This window comes from Canis lupus, chromosome 14 (assembly GCF_048164855.1).
Source record: "Canis lupus baileyi chromosome 14, mCanLup2.hap1, whole genome shotgun sequence".
Taxonomy (NCBI): domain Eukaryota; kingdom Metazoa; phylum Chordata; class Mammalia; order Carnivora; family Canidae; genus Canis; species Canis lupus.
Window position 1 is genome coordinate 24940596 of NC_132851.1, and position 13617 is coordinate 24954212.

Consider the following 13617-nt stretch of genomic DNA (forward strand, 5'->3'; position numbering starts at 1 on the left):
TTCAAAAAATCTGCAGGTCCCCTCTTCTGCCACTAGATGGCAGGCGCACCAGGGAAAAAGCAGCACACAATTCGAAGATCAGAATCTTGCAGATCCTTTCTGTTAATAATAGTAATGTTCTTGAATGAAGTATCCTCAGAAGATCAGGACAGCTAGGTCCTTTTCTCCCTACCTTTAAATGCACACAAGCTAACACACCAGTGGTGCACCCTCCCATCACAGGCACCATAGTGATACTCTGGTAAGGGTAGAGGATGAATTATGACCCTATGGACTGTGAACCAGAGTATAACAACCCCTGTAGCCTAATCTCATACTTCGAAAGTCCAGAGAGGCTATGAAGATTGCCCAAGGGAGCATAGCTACAGGCAGCTAGAACTAAGCTTCAGATTTTCATCAGCAACCTCCCAGTGTCTAATGATGACAACATAAGGGCTTTTTACTCTGCTGCTTCCCAGTAATTTGTGTGTACATTTCCAATACACCAATATTTCGTCTTCGGCAATTACCATTTTTTTCCACCCGAGTGAGGGGTTTCACTCCCGAAAAGACATCAGCAAGCTCCGTCATCCGCTCTGAACTCTCCTTCTTGTAATGCTCCCATTTGGCTTGCTTTTCTGAAAGCATTTGCTTGAACATCTGTTGAAAGAGACAGAAGAGATTTACTTACTTAAGAGGAATTTCAGATCAGGCAGTTTACCAAGAAAGCCTGAGTGAAACCCAATTTATTATAAAAATACATGCCTAAAAGCAATAGGACCCTGATGTCATCTCTTGAGCCATACTACTTTGTACAAACTGGGGGGCAAAGCTAGACCATTGCTAAGACAGTGGTTCTCAAACCAAATGCACATAAGCATCACCTGGATGGCTTTAAACTTCTCAGATTCCCAAGGCCCACCCTCGAAGATTCTGGTTCAGGTCTTGCGTAGACCCAGGAATCAGCATTTTTAATGTGACATGAAATTTGGCGGCCACCACTCTAAGGTCCTTTTCTAAGTACCAATTTCTGGAGTTGTATCTATTTTAAGGTCAGAGAAGGTTGAGCATTATCCTGTCTGATGAGTGAAGAATGAACTAAATTACAGAGTTCTTTCTTTTTGATCACACAGTTGATCTGTTTATTAATGCACTTCTTCATAAAATTAAAACCCTACAAAGGGTTGGGCAGAGGAGGAAATGTGTATCTCAAGGTTTTGTTTTGCTTTCCCTCGAAACAAAATTTAGAAACATACTTAAGGTATGTCACAAAAGTACGGACTTTATTTCATCGGGCTCTCTTAAGAGGCAAATAGGAGAGTATACTGATTTTTCTTTTAAGAAATTCTTCATTCCTCAGCATTAAAATGAATTTTAAAAGATGAAGACTTCATTGCAGATGAAAGGATCAAGACTGGTGGAATTCTGTGGGGCCAGAAGAAATGGAATCTTAGTGATCAAGCAGGGATGATTAAGCAATGAAGAGTAACAGGATGAGGAATAGTCAGAATTATTTATAGAGTCTGTCCTATCTTTTTGAATGCCTGGGATCAATCAATGCCATGTGACAAAGCAGCAGTGACAAAAATAACCCTGTGAGGCCTTCATCAAGACCAAAAGGCTTGAAGCCCTTGAAACACTCATTCCCAGGTTGAACTCACAGGCTTCTTAACCTTGTAAGACAGAATTTGCAATAGAGGATGGTCCTTAAAGGAGATGCACCTTTATATAAAGATTAGAAGCAATATGGGTCCAATTAGTGTGTTTAGAGCAGAATCAGAAGGTGATTCTAGAAAATCTGATTCTGATTTTTTTAGAATCACCTTCTGACTGGGGTGGGGGGTAGGTTAACAAGCTGAGCTGTGTAAGACATTAATTTTCATCTTTGTTCTGCTCAATGTATTGGGTAGCTGATTTTTTTCTTTCTACTGGATCTTCATCTTTTGAAGATCTTTAACAAGTTAATCTTCTTTTCCTTCTCTTGGGACAGACAGAAGGAAGCTGCCTGTTCTATTCCAACAGATCCCCAAAGATTAATGATTAGAGATGCCGGTGTGGTCAGGCATATGACCCACGCCTGTCCTGCTTTCCATGCAGCAACACTGAGCTACAAAACTCTTGGATAACTGGTGCTCTGGTCCACGATCCTCACTGGACTGAGTGCATTGATTCCTCGGGGGCGACTCTCACTTGCCTCTGAAGTTTGCTTTGACCAATAAATAAGATGCCTGGTTCCTGCTCTCGGATCTTTCTTCATTTCTCACCTTGGCTTAATCTGTCTCTCTTCCTCACTGTACTGAGAGCTCCTTGGTGGTAGGGAAGGGACATGCCTTGTTCATTTTTGAATTCCTAGCACCTAAGCTTGGAACAGAGCAGGTATTCAATAATGATTTGCTATTCAGAGGGAAAACACTAACAGTATTAGAGAGATCAAAAAGGGGTAGTGTCTCTCTGATCTTAGAAAATGATACCCACACAAGTCACTGAGAACACTCGGCACATGCATTAGCATGACGTTGATAATCAGCATGTACTTTTCCTGAGCTACTTAATGGGGGAACACAGTGTCCTCGCATACCTAGAAGATAAAGAAACATCTAGCATACCACACTGACCAGACTGAGGTGAGGCGAAGATCAGTTTGGAATGGGCCACTCTATATAAACAGCCAGTTCCTGGGCCTACCTCATCCAAATCTCCAAAGATACTGGTTACAGAACTCAGGCATTCCTGGGTATCTACCATTTTTGTTATGGCCATAGGGCCCCCCCCCCCTTTTTTTTTTAGCCCTAAGACTAGCCAACCTCAGAATTTCTTGAGGGAATCTGAAATCCTTAAAATCCTTAAGTCTACCTTATGTAACTGCAAATCCTCCACCCTACTTAAAAGCCCTTTCAAACAGGTATCATGGCTTTTCAGATGAGAAGACTGAAATCCTAAAGGCCAGGCCTGCCCTAGTTCCTGCCTACCTTTTGACTTCATTTCATACCACTTTATCTCGTTCTCTCCTCTCTAACCAACTGGTCCTTCTGGTCCTTGCTGTTCTCTCCACAAGAGGACCTGGACATGATCTGCCCTCTCTGGCATGTCTCCATAACGCTCTTGACCTTTGCCTTAGCTAACTCTGACAGGCCCCTTCTTCAGATCCCTTCAGAAGCTCTTGTGTCTCTTCTCAGGGAAGTCAGGGACAGCATCTTTGATTTTAGGTACTCAGAGAACTGTGTTCCTTCCGTTAGAGCATGTACTGCAGTTCATATTTACATTTTCCTTAGTGCAATTCTCTGATTCATGCTCACATTCCTCACTAGATCGCCACCTCCACAGCCACTTTCCTCAGCACTGTATCCCCACTGGCAGTCTGACACTAAATGCCTGTTAAATGTTAAATCCTGTCCTTTTTGTGTAAGAACTATTTCAGCGAGAATCTATAGCCTGAATCAGTGACACAGTTACTGAATCCTAATCCTTTAAAAAAATTTTCCAGCATAAAAACACTTAAGATATTGGTGATTATTTCTTCAAGAGTTTTACCTCTTTGAGTATAAACTCAAATTGTGCAGTATCCAACAGCAACTGAAAGAGGATCTTGGGATTGTACCTAGAGTCTGTTAGAATCTGGTCCTTGATTTGACGAAGGCGTTTGTTGTTTGGGTCACAGGCTAGAAGGGGAAGAAAAGAAAAGAGATCCCAGCTTATTAAATGTGTAGAAAACATGAAATATAAGATGAATTCTGAAAAACTTTCCTTCATCTTAAGCATTCACAAATAAGCAAAAATATATATCAATATGATAAAATTATATCTATGTCATGAAATAAGTACATTGAACTTTTAAATATGACAATTGGATCTGACACAGAATGTGATTCATGACATACTATTGAAGGAAAAATAGGAAGCTGCAGAACGTTCCAATTTTGTAGGCATTCCGGGGTTGTTAATTCTCAACTGTGCAATATGGATGGTCAGAGCCTTCTGACACCATTCCATCAATGGGCAGCCTCCTTATCTCCTGTCTGGAGTTGCTATTGGTTTAGGCATTGTTCTCTGCCATTCAGGGCGGGCCATTCTCAGCTTTCGAGACTGCTCTCAGAAAGGCCTGTTTGCAAGCTGGCACATCTGGGAACTTGCATTTTGGGAGCTGCTATCATTTCAAAAACTAGTAAGAATGGGCCACTCTGCCTTAACTGTATGCACAACATGGTTTATGACGAACACCTGCTTTCCTTCCAGGAGGCTGGAATTCTGGTACATGCCAGGCAGAGGCTGCTTATGATCAGCCCGCAATAAAAACCCTGGACGTGGAGTTTCTAAGGAGCTTCCTGATTGGCAACACTTCACACATGCTGTTGCAATTCACTGCTGGGAGAATTAAACATCCAGTGGGACTCATCAGGAGAGGACCCCTGGAAGTTTGTGCCTGGTTTCCTCCAGACTTCATCCCATGTGACTTTTCCCTTTGCTGATTTTGCTCCCTATCCTTTGGCTGTAATAAATCACAGCCTCAAGTACTAGTACATGCTGTGTCTTCCTAGGAAGCAGTCATAACTACGGTGCTCTTGGGGGCCTTGACACAACAGGGTGACAGTATTACCCACACACGGACACGGCACCTCCAAGCAGGAAGAACCAGACCTGGGAGCATTCTGTTCCTTGTAAAGGCCTGAGGGCATGGCAGACACTCAGAGCTTCCTCAATTATTTACTACTACCAAGGCCCAGAGAAATTCTGGCAACCAGGCCAAGGTGATAAAATTAGGCAGGAATGGACCTAGGGGCAAAACATCTAATGTCCTGAGTCCCCTGCTTTTTGGTATTTCAGTTCTAGTGAAGCTTGCAGATGGCCATTTTCTATATTGATTTCTAAGAAATTCCATCATGAGGAGACTCATGACATCCTGGAGAAGGGCTCAGTTTTCATGGGAAACTTCAGGGCGGATTTATTACACATTCTTTACAACTATCCAGGAAGAGATCTATGAACTGGTGACCTTGACCCAGTGACAGTTTTTTCAGCTTCGTATCTGCCTATCAAACAAAAAAACTCAAACAGGCCGAAGAGTTCCACTTGTTTTGTATTCATTCTGATTTAACAAAAAACCTTCCAATTTAATGTGCTTTCTTTTTTTTTTTTTAAGATTTTATTTATTTATTCATGAGAGACACAGAGAGAGCGAGAGGCAGAGACATAGGCAGAGGGAGAAGCAGGCTCCATGCACCGGGAGCCCGATGTGGGACTCAATCCCGGGACTCCAGAATCATGTCCTGGGCCAAAGGCAGGAGCTAAACTGCTGAGCCACCCAGGGATCCCCCGTGCTTTCATTTTTGGATAGGGAATAGCACCGTGCATTAATAATTAATTCCTTGGGATAAACCAGCTGTGGTTCCAGCGCTCTCAGGGCCTGAGTCCGTCTCCAACACCTGACCTGGGAGAATGCAGACTCAGAGAACTAAGGGGACAGATCTTAAAAACCTGGTAGCCTCAGGGTCAAACTTCAGGACCCAGGCAGGCCTGAATGCCCAGGGAATGTTGGCTATGAGCGTGTTTCTGCAGAAGCTGCAAGACACTGTGGAAGCATCCAAAGCCTGGGCGAAATGCCTCCAGCAGATCTATAGGAGGGGATAGAAAGAACAGGGATTCCTTCCTGCACATCATGACTGAAAAACCGTAAGAGCTAAAATAAGCAGTTACTTTTCCCACAAGGGACTCATAATCAGATAGGTAAATCATTTGTTTCTGGTAAATTATGACCTTGTGTAATCACGTCAGACAATTGCCAGGCACAAAAATGGAAAACAGATGTGGCTGACGAGAAATGCACAGAACACAGTCGGTTGTCCCCGCAAGGGTGCAGATCTGGGAGACTCCTGCCTTCCAGAATGCAGGCGTAGAGGTCAGGCGCGGTCACAGGGAAGATGATGATGAGGTTGAGTCACTAGGGACCGGCAGTCGGTTTTATGACAGGATAAAGTGAGGGCCTGAGTTGTTTACATGCTTGAGAATGTAAGACTTCAGTGAAAAGATTAAGCACTGAGTCAGTGCAGCAAAATCCTCAAATTAGAAGTGGAGTTTATGCAAAAAAAAATGTGGCTAACTAAAACCAGATCTGTTAGATAATCCAATGGCAGGCATGGTATTTCTGCTGTAAATCCTAAGTTGGAGAGGGACGCAGGCAAAAAAGCAGAATGAAAAAAACAAACAAACTAGAAAGCAGTATTTTTGAGAAAGATTTAGTAGCTGGAGATTTCTAGTATGAAGAGAGAAGGCTGAGAAGAAAGTCCATGTATTTTCAAAGATACAGAGAATGAAGAAGTCCACCTGCTGTCTTCACCACTGACTCCCAGGACATGGAACCAGATGGAAGCTAGAGGGAAGAACATCTTCTCTGGAAGAGGTGGGATATGGGCTACTGTGTTACCATGGAAGACTGCCGAATAATCTGGAGTGGGCAGTTGTTTTTAGAGACAAAGCCTTATCCGAAAGCACGAGTGTTAAAAGCAGTACCTGTCTCAGGGTCGCTCTCAAGCAAAGTTTGCTGACAAAAAACAAAAAGCAACGGGGCTGCTAATGACACACCCCTTAGCGGGAAGTGCATGTGCTCTGGATAAGTGACATCATTAGTGAATCAACATTGATTTGCCCTTTATAAGTACAAGGAATTATGTCAGCTCTGAGCAAGCTGAGGTTCATCCAACATACTTATTTCTATTAAACCAGGAGTTTTTATTTTATTTTAAAAAAGATTTTATTTATTTATTCATGAGGGACACAGAAGAGACATAGGCAGAGGAAGAAACAGGCCCTCTGTGGCCCTGTGGGGAGCCTGACATAGGACTTGATCCCAGAACCCTGGGATCATGACCTGAGCCAAAGGCAGATGCTCAACCACTGAGCCACCCAGGTGCCCCAAACCAGGGGTTTTTAGGACCCTGTGGAGGCATTTCCTACAACTTGTGTTGTAGGAAACAACTGAACTTGCCGGCCCATAGCATCTCCAAGAGGACTGCGGGCCACAAGAGGTTAGACCCAATCTACCATTAGGCACTCTGGTTTAGCCTGTTCATCAACTCTTTTATGTACTTCCAAATTTATACTTTCTTCTCTATCACTTCCCCAGTCTAGAATATTTTACTTCAAAATCTGGGGCCAGTTCACCCCTGCATCCTGTGTGGAGCTTTTTCCAACCACCTTCACATCTCTACCCCAAGCAACATTTCTCTCCTGCTCTGGACTCAAATCCCACCAAGTGTCTGTTTGGTACATCTGGCTCTTATTTCCTGGATTGGCTCTCATATTTGTTTCTTGGTGTAACCAATCACCACAAACTTAATGGCTTAAAAAGACACAAATGTATTATCTTATAGTCCCAGAGATGAGAAATCTGAAGTGGGTCACACTAGGCTAAAATCAAGGAGTCAGCGACATGTGCTCCTTCTGGAGGCTCTGGAGGAAATCCTGTTTTCTTAACTTTTCCAGCATTTGTATTCCTTGGCTTGTGGCCCCATTCCATCTTTAAAGCCAACAATGGCCTGCTGAGCCTTTTTCATGGTGCTACCTCTCTAGTTCTGACTCTTTTGCTTCCCTCTTCCTGATTTAAGGACCCTTGTAATTATGCTCGACCCATTAGGTTAATCCCAGGCAATCTAATCTGACAAAGTGGTTATTCAGGTGGGCTGTTGACTTGTCCAAATGGACACAAAAATGGCCAACTTAAAAAGCAACTTGATTCTCAGGGTGCCTGGGTGGCTCAGTTGGTTGGGTGTCCGACTCTTGCTTTTGGCTCAGGTCATGATCTCATGGTCGTGAGATCCATGTCAGGCTCTGAGCTCAGCGAGGAGTCAGCTGTAGATTTTCTCCCTCTTCTTCCTTTCCCCATCCTTCTCCTCCTCTCTCTCTCAAATAAATAAATAAATCTAAAAAAAAAAAAAATAGCAACTTGATTTTCTTTCAAAGCCTAAACCATTTTTGCATCATGGAGCATATCTTAATTCTGAAAGTGTTTATATGGAGCCATGCAGATGGGCACACCTTCTGCACATTACCTGAGTCTGCTGTGTGAAGCATCAGCCATCGGATAGCAACGTTGCAGTCTCTCAGGCAGTTCAGAAGCCTTGGGATATTGTCCAGAACCATCTCCTCCCTTAAATAACCTTCTTTCAGAAATTGTTGTACTTGAGCGTGTACTCTTTCACTGACAGTAGCATATCTGCTTGACTTTTAAAATTGAAAAAACAGAACTTGATCCACATTTTCCAAAAGAAAAAATGATATTCTTTGAAAACAAATCACATACAGATGAACCCCTTGACAAATAATATTTCCATAAGATACGAATAACGTATGGAACATAGTTGGTAAGGCTCAAAGACAAGTGGTTTATTGGACATTTTTGAAAAGAACATTGGACTTAGAACCAAAAGAATCCTAAGTCCTACCTCTCTCTAGCTATGTTTGGATACTGATGTGAATTTGCACTTAATCTATCCCTACTGCTTCCTTCAAATGTCAACTGGAGAATTGGATCAAGTGGTTCTTGGGGCCCCTTCTATTCTTAACTTGGATGGAAAAGAAAGATAAAGACAAAAGCTCAACTGCCTATTCTTCCCATAATTTTGACAAAGGAGGCACAGCAGAAATACCCAGAAGAGACTTCTATAGGCAGATGAAAGCACAACAAAAATATGCCTCAGTAGATCAAAAGTGAATTTTCAAATCAGTCTTTTGGGAATTTGGTCATTCTGCTTTCCCTGAAGCAAGAATTAAATGTTAAACATCATTAGCCTAGTCAGGTTAATTTAAAACTATCACAGGTGCTTTGCTTCATCAGAGGACCCTGAAGACCTTCTTAAAATGGCCAAGGAGAAGACGCAAATTTGGAAAGTAATTTTAGTAATGAAAAATTAATGCTCTGATGCCAGGAAGTATTGGAAGCACTGCTTTCTCTAATATATTTCTAGGAGCCATGCCAAAGTTGAAATTATTTTGTGCATTATTTATGGAATTCAATTTACTTGAATAAAACATGCTGAAGTTCTTTGAGTCAATATTGTTGTATCTGGATTGGAACCTCAGAAACTCAGTCAGCCAGGCTGAGGAAGATAACTGTTTAGAAATGTCAAGGATACTGCCCAAAAAAAGAGATTTTTTTTTTAATTGCTCTATTTACTTAGGAATTTCCTTCTGCCTTGTGTTCTTACCCGAGAGACAGAATATAGTCATTTAAACTTTAAGGAGATGAATGTCCCCAGTCTTGTTGCTTCTTTCACACATCAGAGATGACAAATTTAAATTACAATGACAGGACATACTGTGTACATTCAGTTACCATCCTCAATATTCATTCTACTAATGAAAACATTAATATTCCAGCTACTGGTGGAAGCCATTCTGTCCACAAGGACATGGTCCTTAGCAAGAATAAATGAAGTCAATTGGGGTCATGTGACATACTGATTTGTCTTAGGATGTTGAATCTTAGGACCCAAGTCTCCCACTTATATATACCATTTAAGTTACAAATTTATAATTACCTATCTTATTAGGATACACAAAATTTGCCTTTCGTGAATCACCATACTTAAAATGTCAGTGTGGACAGTTTCCAAATGCCTTGGGGACTCTCATTTCCTACCCTATAAAACAGGCTTGCAGCTGTTAGAGAATCCTTCTGCATTGGCCAGCACCTACCTGTTCTCTGACGTTTGAAAGGTCCAGGGTATTGTTTAAAGCAGTTTTTGCAGCTTTATATGGTTCCCAAGCATCTGCTAGATTAACCGTGATCCCCATGTAAATACTAATTACCTGAAAGAGGACACATTCATCCGGTATGTTAAATACCTACTCACTTGGACACAAACTTACAGAAGACACTGCCCACTCCTTCCAGTTCAAACTCCATTGTAATGAAAAACCTGGATTGGCCAGAGATGTAAGCATTCTTTCTTAGGGGCTCAGGCAAGGTTGACAGAAAAGCAGACTAGAGCAGTGGTTTTCTCAAGTGTTTTCATGAACTCAGGCTTTCTGCAACTAAAAGTTACTGAAAACCCCAAAGGACTTTTTCTTCCCCCTAATGGGGTTATGCCTGTTGACGTTGATCATATTACACACTACAACTGAGACATTTCAAAAACTATTTAATTCACTTCAAATGACAATAATAAACCCACTATGCGCCTACAGAAAACATTTTTCACAAAAGAGATCAGACTAGAGGCTTCCCAAAAAGTTTTCTGAGAAGAGTGGCATCTCTTTTCTGTTTCTTTGAGTCCCTGTGATGGACTTCTACTCATGTCTGCAGTCGGTTTGCTCCAGTACTGTTTGTCTCGGGGCCCCTGGAAATGCAAACTTGGGAAAGGATGAGAGGAGAAGGCACAGAGCACCCTGGTGTTACTAAAAATCCAATTTTATTTCACTGACCCTGGGCACGAGCCTTGGGGACTCTTAGGGTTCCCCAGTTCACATGAGAATCCACCAACTAACACAAACAAAGCATTTTTTGGTGGTTCTTCACCCACCTGCTTCAGTCTGTAGAAAATTGGGATTATCTGTCCCTTGAAATTTTGCTACAAGTTGCCTGAGAGATCCTGCGGTCCTGGGGATCCTCTCCCTTCTTGGTAGGAGAGGGTAAGCAGGAAGGTTGGATCCCCAGCTCCATTTCTGTAACAGTCACTGGGCTCGTCATGCTTCCTTTTTCTTCTTGAATCAAATTTGGTATTTATATTTTTGAGAAAAATCTCCAGTTCTTCAGAGTTTTGGCAGATATTGGCACAAAGTTGTTTAGAAGTTTTCTTACAACTTTAAAAGTTCTTTGTTGTATCTTACATCTGCTTTTTCAATCTTAATATATTTAAACTTGCCTTCAGTCTCTCTCTCTCTCTCTCTCTGGTGGGTCTTGCTAAATTATCTATTTTTTTACTCTTCAAAAAACCAGCCTTTGTTGTATTGATCTTCTTGCTCATTCCCTTTTTGTCCGGTTCAGTACATTACTGCTCCTATAGTTATTGACTTCCTTTCACTTGCTTTCCTAGCTTCTTAAGTTCAATATTTAACTTTTTTTTTTTTTTAAGATTTTTTGTTTGTTTTAAAGATTTTATTTATTTAACACAGAGAGTGAACACAAGCAGGGAGCCCAATGTAGGGCTCACAGGACTCGATCCCAGGACCCTGGGATCATGACCGAAGCCGAAGGCAGATGCTTCACCAACTGAGCCACCCAGGTGCCCCCTTCTTTAAGATTTTAAGTCATCTCTACACCCAACGTGGGGCTTCAACCCACAACCGGAAGATCAAGAGTCGCACACTCCACTGACTAAATCAACCAGGCACCCTCTAACTCATTTATTTTGAATTATTCTTGTTTTTTAAATAAACAACTTTAAGATTGTACCTTTACCTGGAAGAACAGTTTTAGTCATTCCCACGAGCTTTGTAGTATTTCAATGTTGTGTGATTCTATGTATTTCTTCATTTACTTTGTGATTTCCTCTTGAACACAAAAGTTATTGGGGAGTATATGTTTTTTACCAAACATTTAAAAATATCTTTTAAGTGTTGGCTTCTAATTTAATCATGCTACACTAAGAGAATATAGTCTATAGACTAACATTGTTTTCTTTATAAACTTTACTGACTTTATGATCTGATGTTAACCGAGTTTCATATATATCCTTTCAAATACACATGGAACATCTATTATGGATTTCTGAAAGAGCAGGGCTACCCATAGAAAAAGGTATATTAAAATTTCCCATCATGGTTACGGTTTCATCAATTTTTACATGTTATTTTGTTTTTGCTTTATATATTTTGAGTATTTCACTGGGTTTTAATTTATGAATTGACCTTGGATGATTCTGTTTAAAATATATATGATCCCTCTTTATCCCTATTAGTGTTTTTCTTTAAAATTCTCTGTGGTGTGATATTAATATTTTCTTACTGGCTTTTTTTTTTTAAGATTTTATTTATTCATTCATGATAGTCACACAGAGAGAGACAGAGAGGCAGAGACACAGGCAGAGGGAGAAGCAGGCTCCATGCAGGGAGCCCGACGCGGGATTCAATCCCGGGTTTCCAGGATTGTGCCCCGGGCCAAAGGCAGGCGCCAAACCGCTGCGCCACCCAGAGATCCCCTTACTAGCTTTTCATTGGCTGGCATCTGCCTGGAAATCTGTCTCTCTTTTTAATAAAAAGATATTTACTTACTTACTTACTTACTTACTTACTTATTTATTTATTTATTTATTTATTTATTTATTTATTTGAGAGAGAGAGCAAGCCTGCACAAGCAGAGGGAAGGGTAAAGGAGGAGGGAGACAGAGGACTCTGTGTTGAGCATGGAGCCCCACACAGGGCCAGATCTCATGACCCTGAGATCAGACCTGAGCTGAAACCAAAGGTCAGATACCTAAACAACTGAGCCACCCAGACGCCCCTAATTCTTTTATTTTTAGTGTGCCAGGGGTGGTTTTTAGGAGTGTATCTTGTAGCATATAACTGGATTGTGACTTTCCTGAATACTGAAAGTGTTTCTCTTCCTTACCATAGCACCTAATAAGCACTATGGTCAAAACTCTTTATTAAGCTTAGGCAAATGAAACCCAGACTGTCAGAGTTTTCCTCCTGTTTGCTCAGGTCCTAGCTCATAAGCATGATGTGTTTGTGGATAGGAAGCATCATCTCCTCACTGTGGGTTGTTCTTCCTACAGCTCCCTGATCACAGTCTGTGATTCAAGGGCCAGTAAGAAGTGAAACAGAATCTACTACCTGAGAATAGGATCCAATTCATTGTACTTTATTAAAACCTGTGTACAAAGAGAACATCTCATCTACATTGAGTATGTTAAGTCAGCTTTATTCTTTTTAAGAATCGATATTTTTGGGTGAACAATGTTTAAAAAGGCACAAGCATATCCCTGCAGTAATATAAACCTTCATAGCTCCATCAATATTAGCATACAGGTAGATGAAACTCTATCGAAGTAAAATTCCTGTTACTAAAATAAAGATTAATTCTGCAAGCTTAGAGTCATGAAAGAGGAATGAATAAAGAAATACTTATGAAACAGGTACAATCTCAGCAACTAAAACAAGACACATTAAAACACAGCTTTCCCTTGACAGTACTCATTTTGGAAAAATAAACTATGGGTTCTTCAGGAAGTTTTACTGACTTATTCCTTCATGTTATGATTTATAAGATTCTCAACATACTTATAGCAGCTTTACTGAAGTGACTTTACATCTCATTATTTACAATATTAAGACCCCTAGGCTAAAGGCCAAAAGAACAGAAAAACTGGTTCCCTAATAAGGTTATTACAGAGGAAAAAAAGACTAATAGTAATACTTGCCCAATTATCTGGAAAGTACTTATCCACAATCTCTCTCATTTTTGCTTGGTGGGTATGAAGAATGGAAGGCTCGAAGTAGAGGATCACGTACAACATGGCAGCTTGAGTCGCCAGGGCTGTGCTGCGGTGTTCTGGCAAAGGATATGCAGAAACCTGCAAAGTACATACAACACCTCAAAGAGGCAGCTGTTGGTGACACGTGAATTTTCACATGTGCCGGTAAACTGATCTAGTTCTAGGACATATCGGTCTCCCAACTGGGGGTCCTGGACACTGGGAGCAATTC

General features: G+C 41.2%; 1 protein-coding gene across 2 annotated transcripts in view; it reads right to left on the minus strand.

The window, feature by feature from the left end:
- Positions 1 to 13617, minus strand: part of WASHC5 (WASH complex subunit 5) — a 58674-nt gene that overhangs the window by 32726 nt on the left and 12331 nt on the right. For both annotated transcript variants that reach the window (XM_072774472.1, XM_072774473.1), the window contains 5 exons: positions 13332 to 13484; positions 9667 to 9780; positions 8022 to 8193; positions 3511 to 3638; positions 510 to 639 (listed from right to left, as the gene is read on the minus strand). In XM_072774472.1, coding sequence (XP_072630573.1) covers positions 510 to 639; positions 3511 to 3638; positions 8022 to 8193; positions 9667 to 9780; positions 13332 to 13484 — 697 coding nt within the window. The remainder of the gene's footprint in view (positions 1 to 509; positions 640 to 3510; positions 3639 to 8021; positions 8194 to 9666; positions 9781 to 13331; positions 13485 to 13617) is intronic.